We start from the raw sequence: 27,040 nt of genomic DNA on the forward strand, positions 1-27,040 counted from the left end.
AGCAATGGTCAGCCTACCCCTTTTCTGAAGCACTGCCACAAAACAAGACCTCTCTATTGGGCATATTTCCTAGAGAACTTAAATACTCCCCAAATCAGCAAGCCCCAATCAAAAAATGAAAAACTTTACAGAGAATAAGCTACTCTCTTACTTAACACTACTTCCTCATTTTAATCATGTACGATAATTAAATAAACACTTCTGACAAGAAATTTCCACTAAAAATATTTTCTTTACTCATCAGCACCATCCCTGAAATGAATTCAAAATGGATCTGATGACAATAGTCACTACATAGCTACTTACAATTGCTTACAATAATGAATTCTAGTTTACCAAAATAGTGGTCCCTTTCTTCTTCTAATTCTGTTTATGTTAAGATAAAGAAAGATTTGCTTTATGTAGTATTAACCTGACAAACCTAATGACAGTTTCATTAAAAATTACATTTTCCTAAACAGCTCCTTCTATAGCTTCTTGTAATTTCCTAGTTACAAATACATTTATAAACATATGGAAATAAAAAGAAAACTCCACAACAGACAACAGTCAGAATCTGGATGGAACCTCTACTAAACTAACAGCACATAGAGCAAGACTAAGAAAAATCCAATGTGGAATATACCTCAGATTCTTTTTGTATTTTATATTTTGGATCTAAAAGAAGTATCACAAAACATCTTGAAGTCCCTTCAAGAATAACAAAGAAAACAATAAACACAAAAATAAAAAGCATAAAAATCCAAACATATTAATTATAAGAATTTTAAATAGATTAAAATCATGTATCATAAGACAAAGGGTCAAACAACAAAACCCAACCTCTACCAAAAAAAAAAAAAAAAAAAAAACAGGCAAAGATACAGTAAGCAAATTTAAGCAAAAACAATATAAAAATAGAATTCAGAGCAAAAGATACTGGATGGGATAAAAGTGATTATTTTATACTATGAAAGGGTTTTGGGCCCATTTTTAGGAGCAAACATTATCTGTGAGCCACATGGTGCTTATGGTTGGAGGATGAAGATGGTGCCTGCAGGAAGTAGGGGAGGCATAACCCAAGATAGCTCCAGAAGGTTTTTATTGGTCCTCTAGTATTTCCACACTCCTGAACCCTGCGTGATCGCTATGCTCAACATGTTAATACAAAATGCATGCCTGTGTGATCCTTTAATTGATTGGTTAGTTCATGGAGAGCCCCTACGTGCTTTCTTATATAAATTGCAGTGTAATGGCAATAAAGTGGAACTGCCCTGACAGAACCCCTGCCACGTCTGAGTCTCTTTCAGGGGGCTGGGTGGGCGGGCAGCAGGCTCACTTTTCCCCGAGACCCCTCGGTCCCAACACCAGGGGTAATCCTGTTGGCTCCTTCTCCTTCTGGGTCTGCGGGAGAACCCTAGGCGTGCCCCCGCAAAGGCATACTGTGTCAGTGCCTTGGGGGCCCATTCAGTGACCCAGGGCATGGAACTGGGGATCAGACACTCTCCACAACCAGGCACACTGCCAGCACCACAGAACATGCCAAAAACATCTCCTCCATGTGGGTGGCCCACCACAGCTACCACAATAACCATGGCTGTGGCAAAGGCGGCTAGATGCCACAACCACCACACAGATGGTCCGCCAGCCACTGGAGTGAGTTGACACAAGGAGAGTCACCAGCAGAGATAAAGACAGGAGAAGGATGTCTGTCTCCATAGAGCCCATTTCATAGTGATGGAAGAGACGTCTGCTCTATGATAGTATTGGGGGACCTGATCATGCCTCTCAGCATTGGACAGATCATTTGGGCAGCAAATCAACAGAGTAACCATTATTATTTCAGAGGGAGAGAAGAAATCTAGGGTAATTAGGGGGGGGAACAGGGGAATGAGGAGGGATTGGACAAGGGGCATAAAGAATAATTACAATTTGTAATAATATATATATGCTAGTAATATTGATTTGATCAACATATCTCAATGTTGAAAGCCAAAAATATATACAATCAATTTTGATTCAATAAAAATCAAAATTTAAAAAAAAAAAGACTTAAATCTTCATTAGTCTGTTATCATTTAAATAATTTATCGTACCTTACCTCAACAGAATATTACAGACATTACTAATGATGATGTTGAATAATAATTAATCACATGGGGAAATTTTTTACAAATTATTGTGTAGTAAAAAAAAAAAAAAAAAAGGTAGTGTTACAAATGACTTTCATCCTGTAATTCCAAATCTTTAAAAGGGTAAAATTTAATTTTAAAATTATGTGAATGTTAATAAGTTTAAGCCCTGATAACAAAATGCTAAACAGTGGTTTTTCTGGATACTCTCTTCTTTTTTTCTTCGTAGAGGTTATTCTCTAAACTGTTTTCGATTGACCAAATTTTCCACACTAAATATTCAATTTTATAATAAGAAAAAAATGCATTTATAGCTGGCACATAAAGAAATTTCACTTCCATGAATTTGTAACTAAATAATTATACACACAAATATTTAAGAACAATGACGTTCATCTCAGCAACATTTAAAATAGAAAGTAATTACAAACAACTTAAATGTCTGACAAAGAAAGGTTTGGGTAAATAAGTTACAGTACCTCCATAGGATGTCCATTAAAACTCTGTTGCAGAGGAGTATTTAATGACTAGAAAAAATGTTGATAATATGTGACTAAAATATAGAATAGAAAACTCATGGGTTATGAGCCTTATTTTTTAAAATAAATACACAACTATATGTAGAAATCACATACTGCATTATAAAAAAGGCTAGTAGGAAAAAACAAATGTTAAAGAGATTATCTCTGGATGATGCATTGTCAATGGTTTTAATTTTCTTCTTAACACCATTCTGTTTTCCAAATTCTCTACGAAGTAAGTTTGGAAAGCGTGATATTCATACAAGAATATCCAAAGAAGAAGGGGGAAAGAGGAGAGGAAATTTAAAAATAAAGCAGCCATCTGTTCCATTGCAATGATTTAGTTTTAGTTACTAAATTTTATTCATTTTAAAATTTCAAATAACACTAAAAGAAGAGAACATTTTATCTATCACATGGAGGGATAAGTTTTTTTCAAAAACAGAGAGGCACTGTTCCAAAATGTACAAGAGTACTTAAAAAGTTCATGGAAAGACTCATATTATCTTTTAATTCTATTTTTCCACGAACTTTCTGAAGTACCCTCATGTACTCAAAATTAAAACTTTTAAATATTTAATGAAGTTTAAAGTGTTAAGAGTACTGTTTTTTTAAAGCGAATAATAAATGTAGTTAATTATAATAATGTAATTATCGTTAGATGTAATTGTAGTTAAATGTAATAAATGCTATCTACTTGTAGCACTACTTAAAAATCATATTGACTATCATATAAGGAATAAATATATGCCTTTATATTTTACTCTTAAGGAGCACTCAAAATACAAATAAAATTATATTTAATTAATTGTTCTTTTCTCCTCTACAAATATTATGTTAGCATCATTCTTACAAGTAAAATAGGGAAAACATTAGACTTTTTAACTAATTTGGGTAATGCTATGAATGAGTTTCAATTAAGCTAATTTTTAAGTTATATGAAGGGTTAAGGTCAACAAATAAATGTCTCTGAGAAACATCACATTCAATGATCATAAAAATAAAGAATAGAAATAGACCATATCAAAAATATCACTATTCATTCAAATCAATAAAATCACTGAACCTTTAGTCAAAATATACATATTTAAAGAATAAATCATTTAAAAATTAGATTACTTAAAACATTTTCAAATCTTTGAAAAGTATTTATATCTAAACCAGATATTATACTACCTAATCTTCCTATAATTATTGCATTAAATAAATGAATCTGACTAAAGCTTTTACCCCACTCATGTGAAGTAACTTTAGAGTATACAATTTCCTGTTTTCCACATAAATAATGACAATTGGGAACAACTCTTGAAAGCCTTAATTTTCAGAAATGCCCTCCTTAAAGAGCATCATAATATTCGTGTTTTTAACAATTTATAGGATTTATTTGAAACAGATAATACAGCATCTCATGCCTCGGCTGTTAAAAGCTTTTCAGTCTTTACAACAAATGATTGAGACCTCTGAGATTTTATAAGTTGTCATACATAGTAAGTTTCTCCTCAACCCACAACATAAGTTTTTTTGTATGCCGGAAAAGAAATTGTTTTCATTTACACCAAAAATTTGCTATTATCAGATTAAATACTTGAAACCTAATGTTTCAATTAAAAAATGCTGGTATTAAGTTTATACAATTACATTATCTTCCACAGACATAATGTTTGTCTACAAAGAGATGCCTAACAACCCTTAGTTTTGTATTTATTAAAGTACTAAACACAAAAGCCTTAAATGAGGCTATATATTTAAGATTTTCGCTGGCACAACACCTGAGTTCTTTAAAAATTGTGTCATGAGAAAAACAGTAGGGAAAACCAATAAAACAAAAAGCTGGTTCTTCAAAAATGTCAATAAAATTGACAGACCTCTCATTAGACTGATTAAAAAAAGAGAGAAGACACAAATTATCATTAGCTGGAATGAAATAGGATATTATCAAAACAGACTCGACAGACATCAAAAAAACAGTAAGAGAATACTACAAACAATTATACACATACATTTGACAACGTGAAGAAATAGGCCCAATTGCACAAACTATGACAACTAACTCAAGATGAAACAGCTAATGTGAATAGCCCTAAAACTATTAAAGAAATTGAGTTTTTGGTTTAACAGACTACCAAAAAGGAAATCTCCAGGTTCAGATGCTTTCCCTGGAGAATTCTATCAAACATTTAAGAATTAACACCAATTCCACTCAAGTGCTTCCAGAAAATAAGAGGCAGGAACACTTCGCAACTCATTTTATGAGATCAGTATTACCATGATACCAAAAGCAGATACAGCGCACACACACACACACACACACACACAAAAAGCTGCAGTCCAATATCCCTCCTGAGTATAAATGCAAAAATTCTTGACAAAGTATTAGCAATTACGCACATTGACCAACCAGGGTTTATTCCACAAATAAGGAAGGCTGGTTCAATATTCAAAAATCAATCAATGTAATATACTATATTAACAGGCTAAGGAAGAAAAAATGATGTGATCAAATGGAGGCATTAGAATATACATAATAAATCTTTAGGTGTATTCAATATGGATGAAATCAGTCATACCCATTAAACTTTAAAGGGCTTGCCTATACAAATGTAACTCTTTTCACCAACAAACCAAAGCTTAACCTGTTTCAAATTTTGCATAATAAATATTTGAATTTTGAGAACTGAAAAAAACAAAAGAAGATATTGAAACATTAAAAAAAGTAGCGATTTTTTAAAAAATCTTGTCTTACAGTTAAAATGCCTGCAATGTTCTCTCAATTGAAAAAGAAAATTGTCTTACCATAATTAAATTGACTGTTGGACTTTTCACAGTTAATGATGTTAAACCTGTAAGCAACACCTAGCCGCATTCCACTGACTTCAAAGTAAAACCACTGATGATAATGATTGCTGTTTATATCTGAGTTCAGAATCAGATCATATTCATTTCTGAAAATAGAAGGTAAATAAATCTGATGAAAATTAGGAAAATATCTGTGCACATAAAAAATGAGAAAACTTTAAGTGACTTACTTTCTAATTTGAATTACTTTGCGCAGATTCCCAGATTCAAATTTGGAGTTAAACTTTAAAATATCTCCTTCTTCTGGAATGGTGTAACTAAATGAATTTTTTAAAGCAAGTATATTAAAATACACTGCATTTAAACAGATGAGCAAAAAATAAAATAAAACTACACTACAGATTAAAAATGCATCACTACTGCCACATGACCATCTTCATTATTTTTAAACCAAAGAAAAGCACAAGCAAAGTACAAACTTTGGCTTATATTTATAAACAAAAAAATACATAATTAAAGATTTGTTACTATGCTTATACTGATACAAGAAGAACTTCTGCCTCACCGAATGTCATTTCTAAAGTACTAATTATCATATAGAAAAAAAGACCTATTTTTTAAACTGCATATGATCTATACTAAGAAGCAATAAATTTAATGAACCATGCATTTCTCAGGTGAAAATATTATTTTCAACTTAGAGAGCTACCTTATTTAATCAGCACCAAAAAAGTACAGGTACTCTCATTTTACATATTCATTATTTTAGTAAGTATTTACTGAGAGCCTACTAGGTACCATATACTGTTTTAGTTATTTGTATGATTCCCTAATTGAATGCAAATTCTTGCTCTTCTGGAGTTTATATTCCAATAGGAGAAAACTAAGATTCCAAGAAGCTCAATAATTTGCCCGAAGTCATTTCTGTTCGGAATACCACTGGTATACCACAGTCAATGATCTTGAGTTTCTGTTTTTACCACTTCTGCCTGGTTTATCTGACAAAGAATTATAATTACTGAAATAACTAAGGGATTATAAACAAACAATGTAGATGTTTCTTTTCTAATAATATTATTTAAAATTCATTCATTAGTTTTGATATAGCTTTTATTCTTATCTAAGAAAAACCTTTAAAAAGTGTTTTACTTCCTCCATATATATCAGTGAAATGTGAAATTTCCCAAAAATATCAGAATGTTGAGTGAGAAGAGAAACCCACTGAGGGTTAACTGAATTTTTCATTTAAGGAGGCAAATGACTAAACAATAGTCACATTCAGCATTTTTAATTTTCAGGCTTACTTATATTTAAGTCCTAAAATGTGATAGCAGTGATAATCCAAAATAGTAAATGATTAACTCACCAAAAATCACAAATAAATGGCTTCAAAGACCAGGCAGGTTATTTATTTATTTATTTATTTTGGGGGGCGGCTGGCCACTACAGGGATCTGAGCTCTTGACCTTGGTGTTATAACCAACTGAGCAAACCAGCCAGCAGAGGAAGGTAATTTAAATGACTGAAGCACATTTTAAGCAGCAAGAGACAAGAGAGACTGGTGGAGACTGTGGAGGATTAGCAAGCATGTACTCCTTCTAAAGGGGATGGTAACTTGTGTCCTAAGGAACGAAGGCTAAATACTGCATGGCAAGCAAGCATTCATGTGAAATCTCCACTCTCCTAAGTGGAAGTAATTTCAGTTGTTTAAAAACCCAGCATCAGTTCATGACCTTTACCTTAAACACATTAAAAATCCACCTAGAAACAAACAAAAGCTTGTGACATATTCAATTTAAATGGAATAAAATGACTTTCCCCTACCATTACATCCCTGCCAAAGGATGAAAACATAGCAAGAATAAACTAGGTAAATGTTAACTATATTTTTTATCTTTTAGAAATAACACTGAAATTTTAAAAATCAGACTTACTTTGGATTATCTATATCATATACCACTCGATCTATGATATCACTCTGATGTATTAGTCTCTCAATATCTTGGGCAATTTTTGTCCTGAAATCATAAAAGAGAAGTTTGACCAAAATTCATTATTATATGCCAATGCACAACTTTCTCCAAAACTAAGTTTTGAATAAAAAAAGTGTAAAATGATCGTTTCTCTATCTATATATTTTGTGTACAAAAAAATTATCTGTACATAACAAGACAAAAATCAATACTTATCAGAGTCTCAGTTCTAGAAAATAACCATGTAGAATAGAGCCACAAGTCGAACAGTTTAAAACCAAAACAAAACAAAAAAACTTTGAATGTCTATTACGCCTTTCTACATAAAAATGGTATGAATTCACTATCTAACCTTTAGGCAAATCATTTTGTATACATAATAACAACATTATTAGAAGCGGTTAAAAAAAAAAAACAGATTATATAAGAAGATTTTTAAAAACCCACCTAGCTAGAATTTACCTAAAATGTAATTGGCAGTCAGCTTGCATGTTCTGCAGAATCCCCTCTTTTCTGTGGTAGGAAGGCAAAGGTGGAAGGGAGGAAAACACCTGTGTCAGAGAGCAGAGGGTGGTCCCTGCATCCCCAGGATTCTCCAGGCCTGATCTCAGTCCAACAAAATGAGTACTACCTAACTGGAAAATTCCTAAAATCCAAACCACCCACAGAACCCACAATCTTCCTCCCATCATATGTAAGCCACAGAAGACAACAATCACCAAGTGGCACCAAACTGTAGCTGAAACAGAATGGATACAGATCCTAAAGCCAGATGCCTGGAACTCCAGGTAGATTGGCCAAAAAGTCCTGCTAGTATCAACACATAGCTACTTCTCAGAGTATGACTTATTCTTAAAGAGAAAGTTGATTATATAAACTGATTTAAATTTCAAGTTTGTTTGTTTCAGCCTAAGATAGGTAATGCAGGCTAGAACTATGGTTTACAGATTTATTGAGAGCAGAGTGAGGAAGTTTGCCAAAATGGTGATAATAAAATCTCAAAAACACACTAAACACTGAAAAGTCTCCTTAATTTCAGGCAAATCAGAAAGTAGTCTCCTGGATAATGATAATTCTTTGTGATTAAAGGATACTAACTTTAATATAGTTTAGAAATATATTTAACATCACATTACTGTATAACCTTAAATGTGAAATAAGCCAAGAACCTATTCTAATTGAAGAATTAAAAATTATCAGGAAAATAGTAAAATATGAGATATAGTTAAACATATGAAAAAAGGATACAAAAAAAGAAAGTGCAATGCTAAAATTATTAGTCTACTAGTTAAGCAGTTAAGCATAATTTAATCTTATTCTACAAAAAAACCTCATTACTAACAAAGTGGTTCATCAGGAAAAAAGATCTACTATCAAAGGATTAAGCTATAAATTCTTGATTAGGTTCAATATCATTATTTTAAAATACCAAATTCTTTCTAAAGAAGCAAACTTTTTAAAAAGCTATCAATTATTGTAATAAATAAATTCAGAATTTACTTTAACTAGACCTTCAACAATGAAGGAGAAGACACTTACATATATACTCAAATATACCACACAAAAGAAATTTAAGTATTCAAGTATGGACGAATGACTAAATATATCTGTTTGTCAGGACAATTTATTTAATTAATAAGGTTGATATAGACTACAAATATGCAAAAATTAATTACTTACAAAGGTATCTTTGTTTTATTTTTTAAACAAAATTGATATTAAACGGCTGATTATAACAGCTCAGTTCTACAGCCATGTTCCATAGTGTAAAACAGAGTCAAAAGTACAGGCCCTACAGGGGCCAGCAGGTTGACAGAACTGAGTGAAGCTGACTCGTGGGACTTTGGAAAATTAAGGAACATAGGTTCTGTCTAAAAACAAGCTGATTGCTGCCAAGTAGGAAACAGAGGTAAAGTCTGTCATATCTAATTTTTCAAGAAGCACCAGATACTTGGATTTCTATGTGGAATCTAGAAATTTTAAATGTTGACAATCAGTTGTGGGGGGAAAAAAACCACACATACACACACACAAAAAAAACCACTGCAAGTTAAGCCAAAATCACATGCAAGTTGAACATGGTCTACAGGCCACTGTTTTTCAACCTGTAATATTTATTTTGGGGGACACTGCCTATTTATATTAGACTAGACCTAAAATTAACACTTGAGGGAAATCTTTGCTCTGATCTAAGCCCTCTTTAATAAACAGGAAAAACAGTTTTTTATTCAGACATATATTTGCGTTAAACAGCTCACCTTTCATAAAGAATGTCAACCCTTCCTTCCTTTATCTCAGCTGTCTATTAAAACATATGGCTTTCCAGTCAAAACAAAACAACGAATATTTTCCAGGTCCTCTCAGGAACTATAATCTCAGACTTACTGACATTCAACATTTATCAAAGAGTTGGCTCAAAAGAGAATAATTTACATGGGGCATTCTGGAAAATGTGCAGCCCATTCAGTCCATACTCAAAAGATAGCACCGTATGTGGCCACCAGCAAAACTGTACTTTGTTAGGTTTGCAGCCACACAGCAACACTTTAAGAAACAATTTAGGGAGCCTAACGGCTTTATTTACTGTAAAGATATTATAGGAAATGTTGTTCATTACATAATAGTGTTCTCTGATGATCCATATCTTCTATAAAAAAAGATCCAAGATATTCCTCTTTACAGAGAGTATAGTATAACCACACATATGTGATCGCTACATATGTATGATTAACAGGATAGGCGCATGATCTAGACCAGAGTTTGACTCTTGGCTCTGCCACTTACTAGCAATATAACCTTGGATAATTTACTCAAACAATTCTAAGCTTCAACATATTCTTCTGAACAATAAAGAGAAAGAACGGTACCTTCCTCACAGAGCTGTCATAGCATACAAAGACACACTTTATACACATATATACACTGCATATAAAATGCTTATTACTGTCTGATCCATAAAAAAAAATTTAATAAATGTTATCTGCTGTCAACAAAACTTATTTGCTGCTTTTGCTCCTACCAGTATTTCTATTATTGCCTCAATTTCAGAAGTATTTGTTTCATAAGCCATTCTAAACTTAATATAAAGAAATCCAGGGTTTTGCTCTCCTTATTTTGCTTTTGTCACAATTCTTCACCTACTTTTTAATTTAAAATTTCTGAGTAGGTTGACAAAATAAAATAAAATTTTTTTAAAAAAAATTTCTGAGTAGGTAATATACTGACATTGTACAAAAATCAAATGACATAAAAGCCTAAAATGAAAACCTTACTTTCAACACATGCCCACCATTCCACCCAATTAGGTAATAACTTTTATTACCTTCCTTCCAAATTTTATTTTATGAAAACACAAATTCAGGTTGCTTTTCCCTCTTTCTGATACAAAGTCTAGAATGTCATAAAACAAGCATCTTGCTTAATTCATTTAATAATTCATCTCGCAGCTCTTTCCATCAGTGCACGGAGAGTTTTTTATTTTTCAACCACTGCATGGTATTCATAGAATGGATATACCATAATTTATTTAAAAGTCTCTAACTGATGGGCATTTGAGTTGTTTCCAATCTAAAAACAATGTTGCGAAAAACTTCGAATATCATTTCATGCATATGCAAACTATGTGTGTGTGTATGCACACACATGTAATTTGAGGTAAATATATCTTATAAATTCCCAGTTGTCGGATTAATAGGTCAAAGAAAATACATACCATTAACGTTGACAGATCACCCTCTACAAGAAGTATTATCAATTGACACTCCCACCTTCAACATATGAGAGAGCCAGCTCTTCCACAGCCTCATCAATAGAATATGTTTTTAAGCTTCTAGAGTTTAGCCAATTTGGTATGTGGGAAACAATACCTCAGTACATTTTAATTTCCATTACTTTTTAGTGAAGTTGAATATATTTTTCATCGTTAAGAGTCATTATATTTTCCTTATTTTTTCATTTTGTTTTATTTTGGTGAATATGTATTTAGAAAATACCTTACATTCTTTTTTAAACAGGCAATATAAATTATATAAAATTATAATTTATAATAAAATATATATTATAAAATACAGCTAATTTTTTTTAGACATATGGAAAAAAAAAATCAAAATGCTAATAGCGGTTATCACTGGGAGACAGGAAAAAAAGGGACCTTCTTTCTTTTTCTCATGTTCTAATTTTATGAAATATAAAAACAGGAAAAATGCACCAAAAATGCTGAGCATACTTTAAAATAGAGGATGAGTTTTGTTTTAATTTTTAAACCCAACTTAAACTAAATATCAGTTTAAGTAACCATCAGTATGTGTTTACAATAAAAATGTTTTAAATGTTATTGTGTTGTTTATATTGAGATATAAATCTTATAATGGACTTTTTCCCTTCATAATGAGGCAGAGAAATTTTTAATGAAGTTTTATTCATTTTATACTGAACTTTTTTTTTTAAAGTGATTGCATATAAGAAAGATAATCATTCAATAGAAATTCAAAACAATAATAAAGATATTTTCACTGAATAATTTTAAGGTGTCTAATGCTTCCTTTTCTGAAAATGATGAAACAGTAAATCCTCATTGATTTTCACATCATTCATTTACAAAACTACTGCATTCAGATGGGGACTGGGCTACAGTTGGCAAATAATCCACAAAATGTTCATTTACTCAAAAAAAAAATAAGTTGCAGAAGACTAGACAAATAAGATAAGCAAACTAGAATCAAAATCCTCAATATATTTTTTTAAAAATAAGCATTTCTGAGTGCTTTAGAAATACCTATTACTTGGCCCCTATCTGATATTTTACCACAAATGGTTCTATAACCATAAAGCCTCTCCAGACTGCCTTGCCTCAGGTTCAGCAAACTTCCTATAGAGGGCCAAATAGTAAATACTTTAGTCTTCACAGTTCATACTGGTCTCTGTCACAACCATTCAACTTTGCCATTGCAGCACAAAACCACCAGAGATAATATACTTTAAAAAAAAAAAAAAAGGGGGCTGCATTCTGATAAAACTTTATTTGTCAACACAAATATGAATTTCACATACTTCTCGTGCTACAAAATGTTATTTTTCTCTGAAATTTTTTAACCACTTAAATATGTAAAAAACATTTTTTAGCTTGTGGGCTGAACATAAAACAGACAGTAGGGTGGACTTGGCATGTGGCCACAGTTTTGCCACCTCTGATCTAGGTGAATGACTATCAAACTTTTTTGATTATGACCAACAAGTAAGAAATACAAGTGGTAAGGTTGGATGTTGTGCCGAGACGTTCACACCATGTGTTCTAGACCTGCCTTCCCATGAACTCTGTGCGTGTGTGTGTGTGTGTGTGTGTGTGTATGTGTGTGTGTGTGTGTGTTTTGAGCAAATGACTTTATTTCTTTAGATACCAATTTTCTCAACTAAAATCAGAGAATTAGAGGGCCAGTCCATGGCTCACTCAGGAGAGTGCAGTGCTGATAACACCAAGGCCCCGGGTTTGGATCCCTATGTAGGGATGCCCGTTTCGCTCACTGGCTGAGCGTGGTGCTGACAACACCAAGCCAAGGGTTGAGATCCCCTTACTGGTCATCTTTAAAAAAAAAAAAAATCAGAGAATTTGATTAGATAAGTGTTATTCAAATTTGGGTTGGTACCTGTTAGTACCCAAGATTAAGAAAGAAAATAACCGTGTGTCACATGTAGTCCAGTTAAGTATTGTTTCATAATCCTTTGGTTTCACTTTCTTTTTCTCTCTCTCTCTCTAGAGTTGTGATTTTTAAAATGTATTTCCAACGTCTGCGTTTCAGGGACAAGGTGAGAGAACTCATCATAAATATTAAGAGGAAGGAGAGGGTCAGAGAAGAACTGTAGGGGAATGAATTGTAGGGGAATTGTAGAAAAGTATAACTTTAGTATACGCAGTTTTATAACAAATGCTTGCTAAAAACATTTTAAGTAAAGCAGCTTCTAAGGGCCGTACAAAGGTCAGGCAGGCCCAAGCACACTAAACATTCCAGGGAGGGAATGACCCCCACCCAGTTCCAGGAACTGACTAGTTCCTTATCTAAAGGCCACCTGGCCAGACCCCGAGGAAGATAAACGATTGAGAAATGCGCTGTTCCTTATCGGGGTGCCAGCCAGCCTGCTAAAGCCTACCTGTAAGTCTAAAGGCGCCACAGATCTATCGGGGTACCAGCCTGCTAAAGCCTACCCATAAATCTAAAGGTGCCACAGATAACCAACAACTCATCCTGTCACAAAGATCTGTTCAGAAAAACTGTATAAAAGGTGCTTGTACTGCAAACTCGGGGTGGCTTCTGTCCAGGAGACTAAGTGACCCCAGCATGCTGGAATAAAGTCCCTCTTGCTTGATTGCATCGGTTTCAGTCTCATGGTCTTTGTGAGGTGAGCCATCCTGGAGTGTGTGTGGGATTTGTGCATGGAGCACGGGTCTTACAGAACCACAGTAATTCCCTGCCTCTCTAAATTCCTCCACCATCATCACCAGTCCTGGGGAGAGAAATAGAACTTGGGACTGTGGACGGAACAATATTCTCTAGGCAACGACAAAGCGCATCATCTGAAACAGCTGCTCAAAGAGGACAGAAGTCACCAAGCTGAGAATAGTAACTCTTCACCTGCAACACTGACGTGATAAGGATTCAGAGGTATGACAGCTATTCATGACCATCATACCTTTATCTGCAATAAGGCTACACTTAAATCATTACTTTTCTTCATGTATTGATGTCTAGAAAGGTATTAACTGAACAGGGTTAGCCCTGGTTATCAAATGTTGATCTTGGGCTCTGCTTGGCAGGAATATATGTCCTATATTAACATAAATGGGTAAAATACTTAAATAAGAGTTTTGATTGATCAAAGTTTTCACAACATGAAAAGTCCACAAGGGGAAATATGAAGACCCTTGGTGGTTAAAATTAAGGCTTAGACTCAGAGGCTTACACAATAGTTATGACTCTATTCCACAATCCTTCTTTCTTCAAATCTTACCTCAGATATTAAAGGCTAGTAAGAAAATACTTTCAGTTGGAGTCAATTTAATAAGGAAACTTGTTTTCAGGGTCTAAGGAGCACTTAAAGTTCAGGAAGTCTCTTCTGTAGTCAAGATGACACCTTTGACTTTGGAAAGGTGGAGAGCCTAAAATGTGACCTTGGAAAGGAGAAAAATCAAGTCGCTGTTTATTCTGACTCACTCCAGTTTTGTCAGTTCAGGTCAAAAAGAAGACATAAAGACACAATGAGACATGCAAGAGACCTACCAGGGGACACACACATGAAGAACAAAGGGCAGAGGGAGCAGCAGCAGGCCTCCAGACAAAAAGCAGGTGTGACACCTGGGAAAGGACAGCCACTGAGTGGAAAAAGCTCAGGCTGAATGAAGCTCTGCAGAAGCCTCTGCACACCGACAGGGAGCCCCAAGCAAAGACTGGCACTGAGCAGACCCCACACTGGTCGGGAGTGCCTCAGCTCTAGAGTCCCACCACAGTCAACCACTGGCCGGCAGCAAGGCAGAGAGGGCCTGCCCTCAGCAAGAAATGCTGGGACACAGCCACGGGTGTGGCAACTACAGACCTCATGGCAGGTTCGCTCAGGAAGGGAGATGTGACCAGCTCATTGCCCCAGTTGCCACAGCCCACCTGCACTACCCAGACCCTTCTCCCCACAGTTCCCGTGGGCTTCTTCTATGGGGAAACTTAAAAGAAAAACAGTAGGCAAAGTCCCACCACCACAACTGTCCTCAGGGCTACACTCCTCACTGCCAGCCTCCAGCATCTACATATTTAAACCCTCTTGCCCATCACCTCTGCAGGTCTTCATAGCTTCTCTGATTAAGTGACCCAAACTCTCATTCCTAATGGGTCTGAGCCCCTGGAAACCATATCATTTTCATTCCAGGATGGCTGTGATGTGTCCATTCAGTTATAATTGTGCAAGGGAATAGTAAAAGGCCAATAAGTGAATCACCTGAGTTCCACACACATTCAACCTGTTGCCATTGTGTAAGCAACCCTACCTCCTTTAGCTGTCGGGGTCAATTACCTGTGTCAAGATGGTGAAGTCTCTTCCCCCCTGCTGGTGCTAGACACAAGGAGTCTAAAGTACCCAAGGAGCAACCACAGCTTATAGTTATATTGTACCCTTGCTGTGTACCCTGTGGTAAGACTGCACCCACTTCAAGGACCAGGACTTCTAACTCTGCAGAGCCCAGAGGTGCAGAGACCAAAAGCACAAAGTACCCCAGTGGGACTCAAGGAGCTACACTAAATAGGGCCACTTCTGTTCCCACCTCCTGGTTCTCAGACCCACATATTCCTTCTATTGGAGATACAAAACTATGAGAAAGTTTCTAATTTAGTGCATATACTGCATCTGAAAGACGGCAACCCATCCGAGTTCAAGCTACACCTGTGCCTTCTGAAGGCCATTCCAGCACTCCATGAGGCTGGCTGCCCCCATATGGTACCACCTGTGATATAGCAGATGTCATGGCACAGGCCCACTCCCACACACTTTTCCCAGGAAAGTTGGTCCCCTATTCTGGTGCTACGTTGTGTGGATTCCACACCTGTAGTTCAAGGAGCCAACTGGTAGCATAAAACATACACAAAATTGCCAAGTAAAAATGATCAATAATACTAGATGCTATAGATAAAAATAAATAAGATATAATTGTTGCCTTAAAGGGGCTTATAGTGTAAGGAGAATCAAACACTCACAACAAGGTCTTCCTTGTTCGTTACACACTACACTCATAAAAAAAGTATACAGATTTTTTTTTAGATAGATACTAGTAAGCCATCATCATAAAACCTTAACCATAATCACCAAAAATAGTTCAGATGCACCAAGAAAGGTATTGTATATGCCGAATATTCACTATTTATAATATCTAATATTATTGGGTAATATTTAATAACTTTAGTTACTGCTTTTATGAATCCCACATTTCTACATTGTATATTTGCAATTAAAACTTCAAATTTTATGGCCAAATAATACTGTCCATATTCTTTCATTTCTATTTTTAAATCATATACCTAAATCAAGTTCAAATGATAAATTACTAAATTAATAAATATTGCTAAGCTAATATTTATTCAACGATTATTAAATAATCTACTTTTATATTTTGAGATTCAGTCTAAGTAGAAAATTTCTAATTTAACTAAGGATCAGGTTTATTATTCTGGCTTCAATGGATAAATAGAGAGCTTAGAAAAAAAAGTAAACTCACACAGACAATTTCAAAACAATGCGAAATTTCCAAAACAGGATAAAAAAAATAGTTACTTTAATTCAGAATAATTTTCTTCCTAAATACCCGAAGTAATTTTTTAAGTATACCTCATATTTTGACAATGGTCTTAACTTAGAAGGCGGGAGACATCTGCAACTCACCTTTGTACACCATAAGGCCTTTCTAAAATTGGCTCTTTGAATGGAGGCGGAATGTGACCAAAATAATCAGGATAAGCCACTTCTGAATATTCCGGGACAGACTTTGTATTTTTCACAATCTCAATATAGAGGTCTGGGTCATGCAGTGTTGGTCCATCAGGTACTTCAATGGATACCTGTTCCACTGATGAATTAGACTCAGTATCTTCATCATCTTCAGTTTCAACTCCAGTACAACAAAGCTTCCCTAGCTGAACTGTTCTTCCCTCAAACAGAACATTTCCACAAGTAGCCATGTGGGGACATGCTTTAGTGCACGTAAGAACACTAAGGGGGAGACTGTAGTCCTTTGTTTCTGCAGTAAAACCTGGGGCTGTTTGAGAAGGAATATTCTGCAATGTAATTCGGTCCAAGGCCTTTACGATATCATTGTTTAAGCCACGGACTGATGAAATAGTTCTATTCTGGTCATCTAGCTGCTGTTGTAATGTTCTGTCATTATCTTTAATATCTTCTTTTGCTAGATTCATAAAGGTAGGTTTCTTATCACCTTCATCTTCTTTAGAAGATACATTCTCCTTCATTACAATTCCTTTTCTTAATTTGCCTGAATTCCCAGATGCTTCCTCTCCTGCCGTAGGCACAACAATAGGAGTACGTACTTTTCCCTCAAATACAAAAGGCTTTGGTTCTTTGGAGATTAAGTCATAGTCCTTTGAAAATAAAAAATATGTTTAATCTTATCTGAAAATGTAAAAATACATTAACAAAATTAAGATCATATTCATTTTATATTCTGCTTCAGAAACTAACATTTAAAAATTTTAAAGATGGATAAAATAGAATGTGTTTTAATTTCACTAATAATATTTAAACACAACAAAATTCATAACACTTATTTTTTCTATTATAAAAATAATTCTATATATCACAGAAATATGGGAAATTTTAGAAAAGTAGAAAGACATTAAAATCATCCAAAGTCCTATTAGGAAAAACACAATGACTAAATTGTTATTCATCAATTCAACAAATACTACAGAGTGTCTATTTTGTGCAATATTTATGAAGCTTCTGTTATATGTAATATTTATGGAGTGTCCATTTTGTGTCAAGCCCTGTTTCAGGCACTTAACACTTATCATTTTAAAAAAAAAAAAGAAAAGAAAAAAAACCTCTTCCCTGTTACAGCTTAAATTCTTACAGAGGTAGAAGGGAGAGGATTATCTCCACAAGTGATAAACACTATATATTTTATAGAACATTAAAAGGGTAAAGTGCCATCGCAAGAAAAAAGAGGGGATAGCATCATGCGGATTGGGAATGCCAGGGAGAGGAGTGGTGGGTGGCAATTCTAAATACCAATAGTTAGAGAGCCTCACTGAGCAGATGAGATATAAGCAAAGACTTTAAGGAAGTGAGGGCACCACGCACAGGAAGCATTTCAGGCGGAGGACAGCTGGCACACAGGCGCCAGAGTGGGAGAACACCTAGCACGTTCAAAGAACAGCAAGGTTAGGATGGCTGGAACAAGAATGAACGAGCAAGATGAATTTCAAGAGGTAAAAGAGGGCCAGGTACTGTAGGGCCTTACAGGCTATTACAAGAATTTTGGTTTTTACTTCGAATGAGATTGAGAGTCACGTCATGACTTATGTTTTAAAAATAATATCCTAGTGCAGGGTTTCTTAACCACAGCAGCAGAGATTTGGGGCAAGATCATTCTTTTTTGCTCAGTTTTCATTTTTAGTTGGGGGTAGGTTGCACTGTCTTATATGCTGCAGAATATTTAGTAGCATCCCTGGCTCTACCCATCAAAGGCCAGTAGCAGACCTTCCTCTCCACTTATGAAAACCAAAAATGTCTCCAGATATTGTCGAATGTCCCCCTGAGAGGCAAAATCAACCCAGTTGAGAACCTCTACTCTGGTTCTCTTCTAAGAATAGTCTGAGAAGGACAGAATAGAAGGCCCATTAAGTGTCTGTTGCAGTAATCCAGGGAATTTGGTAAGAAGTGAATGCATTCTGAACATATTGAAGAATCACCATGATATCCTAATAGAGCAGATATAGGATAGAAAATACTAAACATGTCACAGATGATGCCAAAGTGTTTGATTGAACAACAGGAAGAGCATCAGCATCAGGAGTTCAGCTCTGGACATGTTAAGCATGTAAGTCACAGAGAGATGAAGATGTACAAGAGGCAGCTAGATATGTGTACAGAATTCAGAAGAGAAGTCCATGCAGAAGATACAAATTTGGGTGTTGTTAGCATAGAGATATTATTCCAAACTATGAGACTGGAAATCAATGGGAAGAAACATAGAAGAGGTTAAAAAACTGAGGCTTGGGGAACTCTAATCTTAAGAGGTTGAGGAGATGAAGATGAAACAGAAAAGGAGATGGAGGAGATAAAGCCAGTCAAGAAAGACAAAAAGTAGGAAAGAAAAGTGTTCTGGAAGCTCAAGTAAAAAACAGGATGCTGCTTATAGCTCAAATAGCCTTTTCTCCTTTTATAATTTTAGAAATATTTTTATGTTTATATAAGATTCTATCAAGGAAAGACACAATTGATTTAACCATTCTCCTACTGCTGGGCATTTGTCCTTAATAGATCAAGGAATGATTTAAACAAACAGATAAGTAAGGTGTGTATTTAAGCCATTTCCAAAATTTTGCTATTATAGAACTCAGTAGTGAAAATCTTTTTGCAACAAGTTTTTGCTTCATTTAGTATAATATCCAGTACAGAAATGGAATAACAGGGATAGATACTATAATCAATTCTGATGCTTAATACAGATTGTCCAGATACTCTCCAACAATACTTGTATTAATGTATATTCCCAATAACTGAATAGGAGAGAATTTATTTCAACTGCTCTCTTCCTGGCCAATATTAGGGACTACAGTTTATTTTTTAATTTTTCTAATGTGATAGATACAAAATATTATCTTACTGTTATTTTGATTTGTTTTTCTTTGACAACTAGAAAATCAAACAATTTTTCACACATCTGTTTATCAGTTGCAATTCTTCATAGGTAACTTGTTGACTCCTGGAATACACGGTTTTTCTTTTTTTTTTTTTAAATAAATATTCATGTTAAAATATATATATATGTATACACACATACACTGATCTTCTATCTACCCTATTTTTGCAAATATTTTCCTGGATTTGCGATTCATCTTTTAATTTGGGTTAATTCTTTACATACATTTGGCAGTCAAAATTCAGGGTTCTTTCCTTTGTGATTCATTCCTTGAATGCCCCTATATTAAAAAAAAACCAAGGATTCAAAGATGATTCACACCAGCCCCTATACTGTATCTAATCCAAGGAGACACTGGAGGCAAGAAGAATGGAATAGATGGCTCTGCAGCAAAAGGACTGAAGGGGTAATAAATTTGCACAAAAAACACTTGTAGGAAATATGGTGAGATGGGCATCCACCCCACAGAAACATTTACAATTGTTATACAAGATATTAAAATATTTTAAGTATGTCAGTAAATGGGTAAGAAAGCAAGCATAAAGGCCAAATGTTAAATGAAGAGGGGATCCCTAACTCATAAGATAAAAACTGAAGATGGTTTTCACTTTGAAAACATTTGTCAAACCAGGTCACCTCGTGTATAGGTTTTTCCATCTCAAAGAGCGTGAAGAAGAGACAAATCCAGAAGTAGTACAAAGCAGTGAGTCTAACAGAAGATCTTCCTTCCATAAAGATGAAATCTCAGAGAACTAAACCTTCAATACATAGTCCTAGAAATAACCCCACCGCAAAACAATAACAAGAAAAACCAACTGTCTTAAACCTTAGCACTATAACAGTGAAAAACATCACTACTCACAAATTGGTACCAAAGCCTGCCATCACATCACATAGATTTGCAGACTGAATTCATATTCATAAAACCCTCAAGGAGGAATTTAATCTGTAACAGTACCTGTTAAAAGCAGCAACAACAACAAAAACTTTTGCAGTTTCCAAATAATTTCCACAAACAAATTTTTTTTAAAAAAAAAAAGAGCAGCTCACAATTAGAAAAAAATAAACAAACATACGATTAAACAAGGTAGAAAGGGAAAGAACCAAAAGAAACAACAGAGATAGAAAAAGACCTACCAGAACTTCAGACACTAAAATTATAAGGCTAAGAAATTACTATATTTAATATGTTCAAAGAGATAAAATACAGAAAACAACAAATAAAAGATTAAAGGAACATTTTCTAAACCTTCTAAAAATCAGAAATCAAACAAAATTAAAATCCTAATGACAGAAAAAGATGACACAGAGCCAAAAAGAGAATTAGGGAAGTGGCAGTTAGCTCTGATGAAATTACCTGAATATAGAAGGGAGAGACAAAAAGAAGAAAAACATGAAAAGAGGTTAAAAGACATGGAAGAGAGTTAAAAAGGTCTACATTCAATTAGAACTGAAAACAAAGGCGGGGGGAGGGCAAGAAGCAGTATCTGAAAAAAAGAATGGAGAGTTTTTCCAAATCCTAAGAGAAAACAACTTACAGAATCCAAACACAATTAAATCCCAAACAGAATTTTTAAAAAGAAAGTCCAGAGTGTCTGCAAGACAGCTGACCACAGTCAACTGACAATCATCTACCCTATAAAAAGGGGACCTAAATAATGAATAAACAACCACATCTCAACAGGAGTGCCTGAGGAAGCATGCCGGAAACAATGGAGAGCAGCAAAACCCCTCTAGAGCTCAAAAGCCCAGGATACCAACATCGACAGGGAAGCAGGCCACCCTCCCTCTTCCACACCAGCTCCTCCACCAGGACTGGCTCACAGTGAGGGGGGAATTCCTCCTATGGGGAAAAGGTAAGCTGGGATTCACAGTGGCCCCCTTAGCCACCACAGACACGTGAGTTTCTGCTACAGAAGTCACACAGGGACTGTTTAGAAGTCTGCCGGGAGTTCACACGGCTGTAGGAGCCCCATAGTACACTCCAAGGGCTGCATCCAAAATTGCAGCAGTAAGACGCCTTCTCAAAATCAGACTCACTGCAGGAGTACATCTAGCACTAGGAACTGATGGCCTTTATCTGTCCCTATACTTGAGGCCCCATCATTGTTTCACCCTGCCCACTGGGGTGCCTGCAGTGCCACAATCCTAAATGCTTGGAGTCTGGGCCCAACAGAGTGACCAGGACCCCAGAGAAACCTCTACAGACCAGGCCAGCTCCCTCCCCAGGTGTACACCTAAGTCCGGCCCTACCAACTACTCCGTAGGTGGCCCTGCCCTTTAGGATTCACTACTCCATAGCGAGCAGTACCCCAGCATCCGTGTGTACCCAAATCCAGCCTTGCCAGCCATTCTGGAGGTGGCCCTGCCCTTAGGGACCTACCACCAAATAGCAGTCTGGCACTCCATGCCTATATTGTCAGCTGCTCCAAAGGAGTCTGTGCCCTTCAGGAACCACTGCCACATAGCAGGGCTGCCCTCTGCACCAGCCTGCACCTACACTTGTCCCTGACAAATGCCCAGCCATGGACCCACTCCCTCAGGAGCCACTGCCACACAACAGGTTATTCCTTCATACCCACATGAGGCCCCACCCCTAGGAGACACTGATGCACAGCTGGCCAGCCTGCTATACCCAAACATGCTGGCCTAAAAACCAGTCAATTTCCCCTACCCACTGCAAAACCACACTACCACCAATACAAACCTGCAGAGCCCAGGCAACACAGGCAATTACAGTCATAGCTGATAAAGATTACAACTAAAGAAACAACAAAAACCACAAGCTGTGCCCACCTAGAACTAAAGTCAACATAATCACTCCCAATCAACACCGTATACCCACCTAGAGGAAAAAGTCTATCACTATGAAAGCTATTCTACAATACTGGAAAAAGTGACTATTCTTGTATAAACACAAAAAAACATGAAAAAGTAAGGAAATATGACACCTCCTAAAGACCACAGTGTCTCCACCAACAGACTCCAAAGAAAAGAATATTGACAAAATTCCTTATAAGGCATTCAAAAGCATAATCATAAGGAAACTCAATTCAACATGAGAGAATACAGACAATTCAACAAAATCAGAAAAACAATTCATGATATGAATGACAAATGCAACAGAGACTGATATCACTAAAAAAAAAAAAAAAAGACAAATCTCATAGCCAAAGAATTCAATGAATAAAATAAGAACTACACTTGAAAGCTTCAACAATGGACTATATAAAGCAGAAGAAAATTTTCAGAACTTGAAGACAGAGCTTTTTAAATAATCCAGTCAGACAAAAAAAAATAATAATAATAATGAAAAGAATGAAGAAACCTTACAGGAATTATGAGAGACTACTAAACAAACAAATTTCCTCATTATAGGAGTTCCAGAAAGAAAAGAAAAGGGAAAAGGAATAGAAAAACTATTTAATGAAATAACAGCTGAAAATTTCCAAAGTCTTGGAACAAATACAAACATCCAGATACAGGAAGCTCAAAGAACCCCAAACAGATTCAACGCTAAAAGATCCTCACCAAAGCACATTTTAGTCAACCTGGTAAAAGTCAAAGACAGAGAATTCTAAAGAGAGCAAGAAAAAGGTGTCAAGTTACATATAAGAGAATCCCCATTAGACTAACAGCAGATTTCTCAGCAGAAACATTACAGGCCAGGAGACAACAGGATGACATATTAAGGGTGCTGAAAGAAAAAAAAACTGCCAGCCAAGAATTACATACCCAGCAAAGGTATACTTCAGAAATGAAGGAGAAATAAAGTCTTTCATAGACAAAAACTAAGGGAATTAATCACCACTAGACCGGCCTTACAAAACAATAATTAAGGGAGTCCTACATCTAGAAGAAAAAGAATGATACCGACCATCATAAAAACATGCAAATGTATAAAACTCACTGGTAGAGCAGATACATAGCTTAGAGAGAGAAAAATCAAAACTTCTTAATACAAAGAATCACCAAATCACAAAGATAAACAATAAAGAGAGGAAAAAAGGAACAAAGGCTATAGAAAACAACCAACAAAATGACAGGAGTAAGACTTCCCATATCAATCAATAATAACCTTGAATATAAATGGACTAAATGCCCCAATTAAAAGTTACAGACTGGCTGAATGCATTAAAAAATATGACTTATCCATATGCTGTCTACAAGAAACCCACTTTAACTATAAAGACACAAATAGACTGAAAGTGAAGAGATGAAAAAAGATTAATTTCATGCAAATGGAAACCAAAAGCAAGCAGGAGTAGCTATACTTATATCAGATAAAACAGACTTTAAAACAAAAACTGGACTAAGTGACAAAGAAGGACATTTTATAATGATAAAGGATTCTATAAAGCAAGAAAATATAACAATTATAAATATTTATGCACCCAACACTGGAGCACCCAGATATATTAAGCAATTATTAGCAAATCTAAAGAGAGACACAGATACTAAAATAATATTTGAGGATTTCAACACCTGCTCTTAACATTGAACAGATCATTCAGACAGCAAATTAACAAAGAAACATTGGATTTAAGCTGCATCACAGACCGCATGGACCTAACAGATATTTACAGAACATTTCATACAACAGTTGCAGAATACACATTCTTTTCATCAGCACAAGAAACATTCTCCAGGATTGACCATATATTAGGCACTAAACAAATCTCAACAAGTTCCAAAAAATCAAAATCATATCGAGCATAGTTTCTGACCATGATGAAATAAAACTAAAAATGAATAACAAGAAACAATAAAAACACACAAACAACATGCTCCTGAACAACCAATGAATCAAAGAAGATATTAAAAGAATAATTTTAAATAATAAATTTAATTATTAAAATAATTTTGTATTTATTAAAATTTAAAACAAATAATGACAGAAAAACAACACACCAAACCTATGAGATACAGCCAAGTCAGTATTAAGAGGAAAGCTTGTAGCAATAAATGCCCACATCAAAAAAAAAAACAGAAAAATTTCAAATAACCTAATGATATACTTCAAGGAATTAGAAGAGCAAAAACAAACTAAACCCAAAATAAGTGGAAGAAAAGAAATAATAAAAATCAGAGCAGAAATAAATAAAATTGAGACAAAAAATCAAAGATAATCAAACAAAAAGTTGTTTTTTTGAAAAGATAAACAAAATCAACAAACCATTAGCTAAATCAAGAAAAAAAAAAGACCCAAATAAATTAAATCAGAAATACAAAAGGAGACATTACAACTAACACCACAGAAATACAAAGGTTCTTTAGAGACTATTATGAACTATATGCCAACAAATTTGAAAACCTAGAGAAAATGGATAAATTCCTGGACACATATTACCTACAGAAAATCTGAACAGACCAATAACAATAAGACTGAAACAGTAATAAAAAGTCTCCAAACAAAGAAAAGCCCTGAATCAGATGGCTTTACTGCCAATTTCTACCAAATTTTTAAAGGAGAAAAACCAATATTTTTCAAACTACTTCAAAAAATTAAAGAGGAGGGAATTCTTCCAAACCCATTCTAGGAGACCAGCATTACCCTGATACCAAAACCAGAGAAGGACACAACACAAAAAGATAACTACAGGCCAATATCCCTAATGAATACAGATGCAAAAATCCTCAGTAAAATACTAGCAAACCAAACTCAACAGCACATGAAAAAGATTATACACCATGATCAAGTGGGATTTACTCAGGGATGTAAAGATGGTCAACATATATCAACAGAATAAAAGAAAAAAAAACAAATATGATCATCTCAATAGACACAGAAAAAGCATTTGATAAAACTCAACATCTCTTCATGATAAAAACTCTCAACAAATTAGGTATAGAAAGTATCTCAACACAATAAAGACCATATACGACAAACCCACAGCTAACATCATATTGAACATCACACTAAAACTTTCAGCTTTCCCCCTAAGAACTGGAACAAGACAAGGATGCCCACTCTCACAACTCTTATTTAACACAGAGCTAGAAGTCCTAGCCAGAGCAATGAGGCAAAGAAAGAAATAAAGGGCATCCAAACTGGAAAGGAGGAAGTCAAACAGTCCCTGTTTGCAGATGACATGATTTTATATAGAGAGAAACCTGAAGACTCTACCAAAAACCTCTTAGGCCTGATAAACAAATTCAATAAAGTTGCAGGATACAAAATTCACATACAAAAATCAGTAGCATTTCTATACACCAACAAACTAGCATGAAAAGAAAAAAAAACAAAAAGCAATCCTATTTACAATAGCAACAAAAACAAATAAAATACCTAGGAATAAATTTAACCAAGGAGGTAAATGATCTCTAGAAGGAAAACTATAAAACACTGATTAAAGAAATTATAGAAGATAAGCAATAGTAACAAAAGTTGACCATAAAACAAGCTTCAAAAACTTCAGAAGATTATAATCACAAAGAGTATGCCCTCTTATCCTACCACAATATGCTAGAAATCAGTAGAAGATAAATAAAAAAGTGTAAATTAAAAAGCCAACTTTGAAATGACCAATGTATCAAAGAAAAAAATAATGGAAATTAAGTTTCTGAACAGAGATAATGAAAATACTAAACATTAAAATTACTGTTCATAAGATACAGCTGAAACAGTAGAAGGAAATTAATAAGAGATAAATGCCTTGATTTAGCAATACAAGGGTACTTCAAAAAGTTCACGGAAAAATAGGATTAAAAGATAATATGAATCTTTCATGAACTTTTTGAAGTACTTTCATATTTATTATCTTTGGTGTTTTATTTTCATGTGGTTCTTAGCCAAGCACAAATGTGTTAAAAGAGCAGCCAGATACTTGCTGTAGGTTGAATGAAAGAAAATCATACCATACATACTGTGGGGAAAATAGAATAGTTTGGTCAGGCTCCCTGGACTCAGGTCTGGTTGGGGTCCAGCAGCACATTTCTTGTAAACAAGTCATGTGTGGGTGGAGTTAGTGCGCATGTGCACCCATGTATCTTTTTAGTTTTGTTGCTGTTGTGTGTTCTTCAGTGTATGAAGCAGACTGGTGGCAGAGCTTGTGTCTAAAAATAGAGTGAATTTACTCTGCTGGCAGCTGCTCAGTTTTTCTCTGGACTTTGCCGGTAGCAGTTGAGTTTGAGTTTCTCTTTGTACTGCCCAGCTCTCAGACCTGTGTGTGCTGAGTAAAGACTGTTCTTACTTCAACCAAGGCTCCAAGGACCTTTTGCCAGTTACCT

The 27,040-nt window shown here is 35.0% G+C and overlaps 1 protein-coding gene across 5 annotated transcripts in view; it reads right to left on the reverse strand.

Annotated features, from left to right (window-relative positions):
- Positions 1-27,040, reverse strand: part of AGTPBP1 (ATP/GTP binding carboxypeptidase 1) — a 173,674-nt gene that overhangs the window by 70,111 nt on the left and 76,523 nt on the right. For all 5 annotated transcript variants that reach the window (XM_063080496.1, XM_063080499.1, XM_063080498.1 and 2 more), the window contains 4 exons: positions 16,813-17,525; positions 7,363-7,446; positions 5,659-5,745; positions 5,426-5,574 (listed from right to left, as the gene is read on the reverse strand). In XM_063080496.1, the coding sequence (XP_062936566.1) occupies positions 5,426-5,574; positions 5,659-5,745; positions 7,363-7,446; positions 16,813-17,525 (1,033 nt within the window). The remainder of the gene's footprint in view (positions 1-5,425; positions 5,575-5,658; positions 5,746-7,362; positions 7,447-16,812; positions 17,526-27,040) is intronic.

Source organism: Cynocephalus volans, chromosome 16 (assembly GCF_027409185.1).
Source record: "Cynocephalus volans isolate mCynVol1 chromosome 16, mCynVol1.pri, whole genome shotgun sequence".
Taxonomy (NCBI): Eukaryota; Metazoa; Chordata; class Mammalia; order Dermoptera; family Cynocephalidae; genus Cynocephalus; species Cynocephalus volans.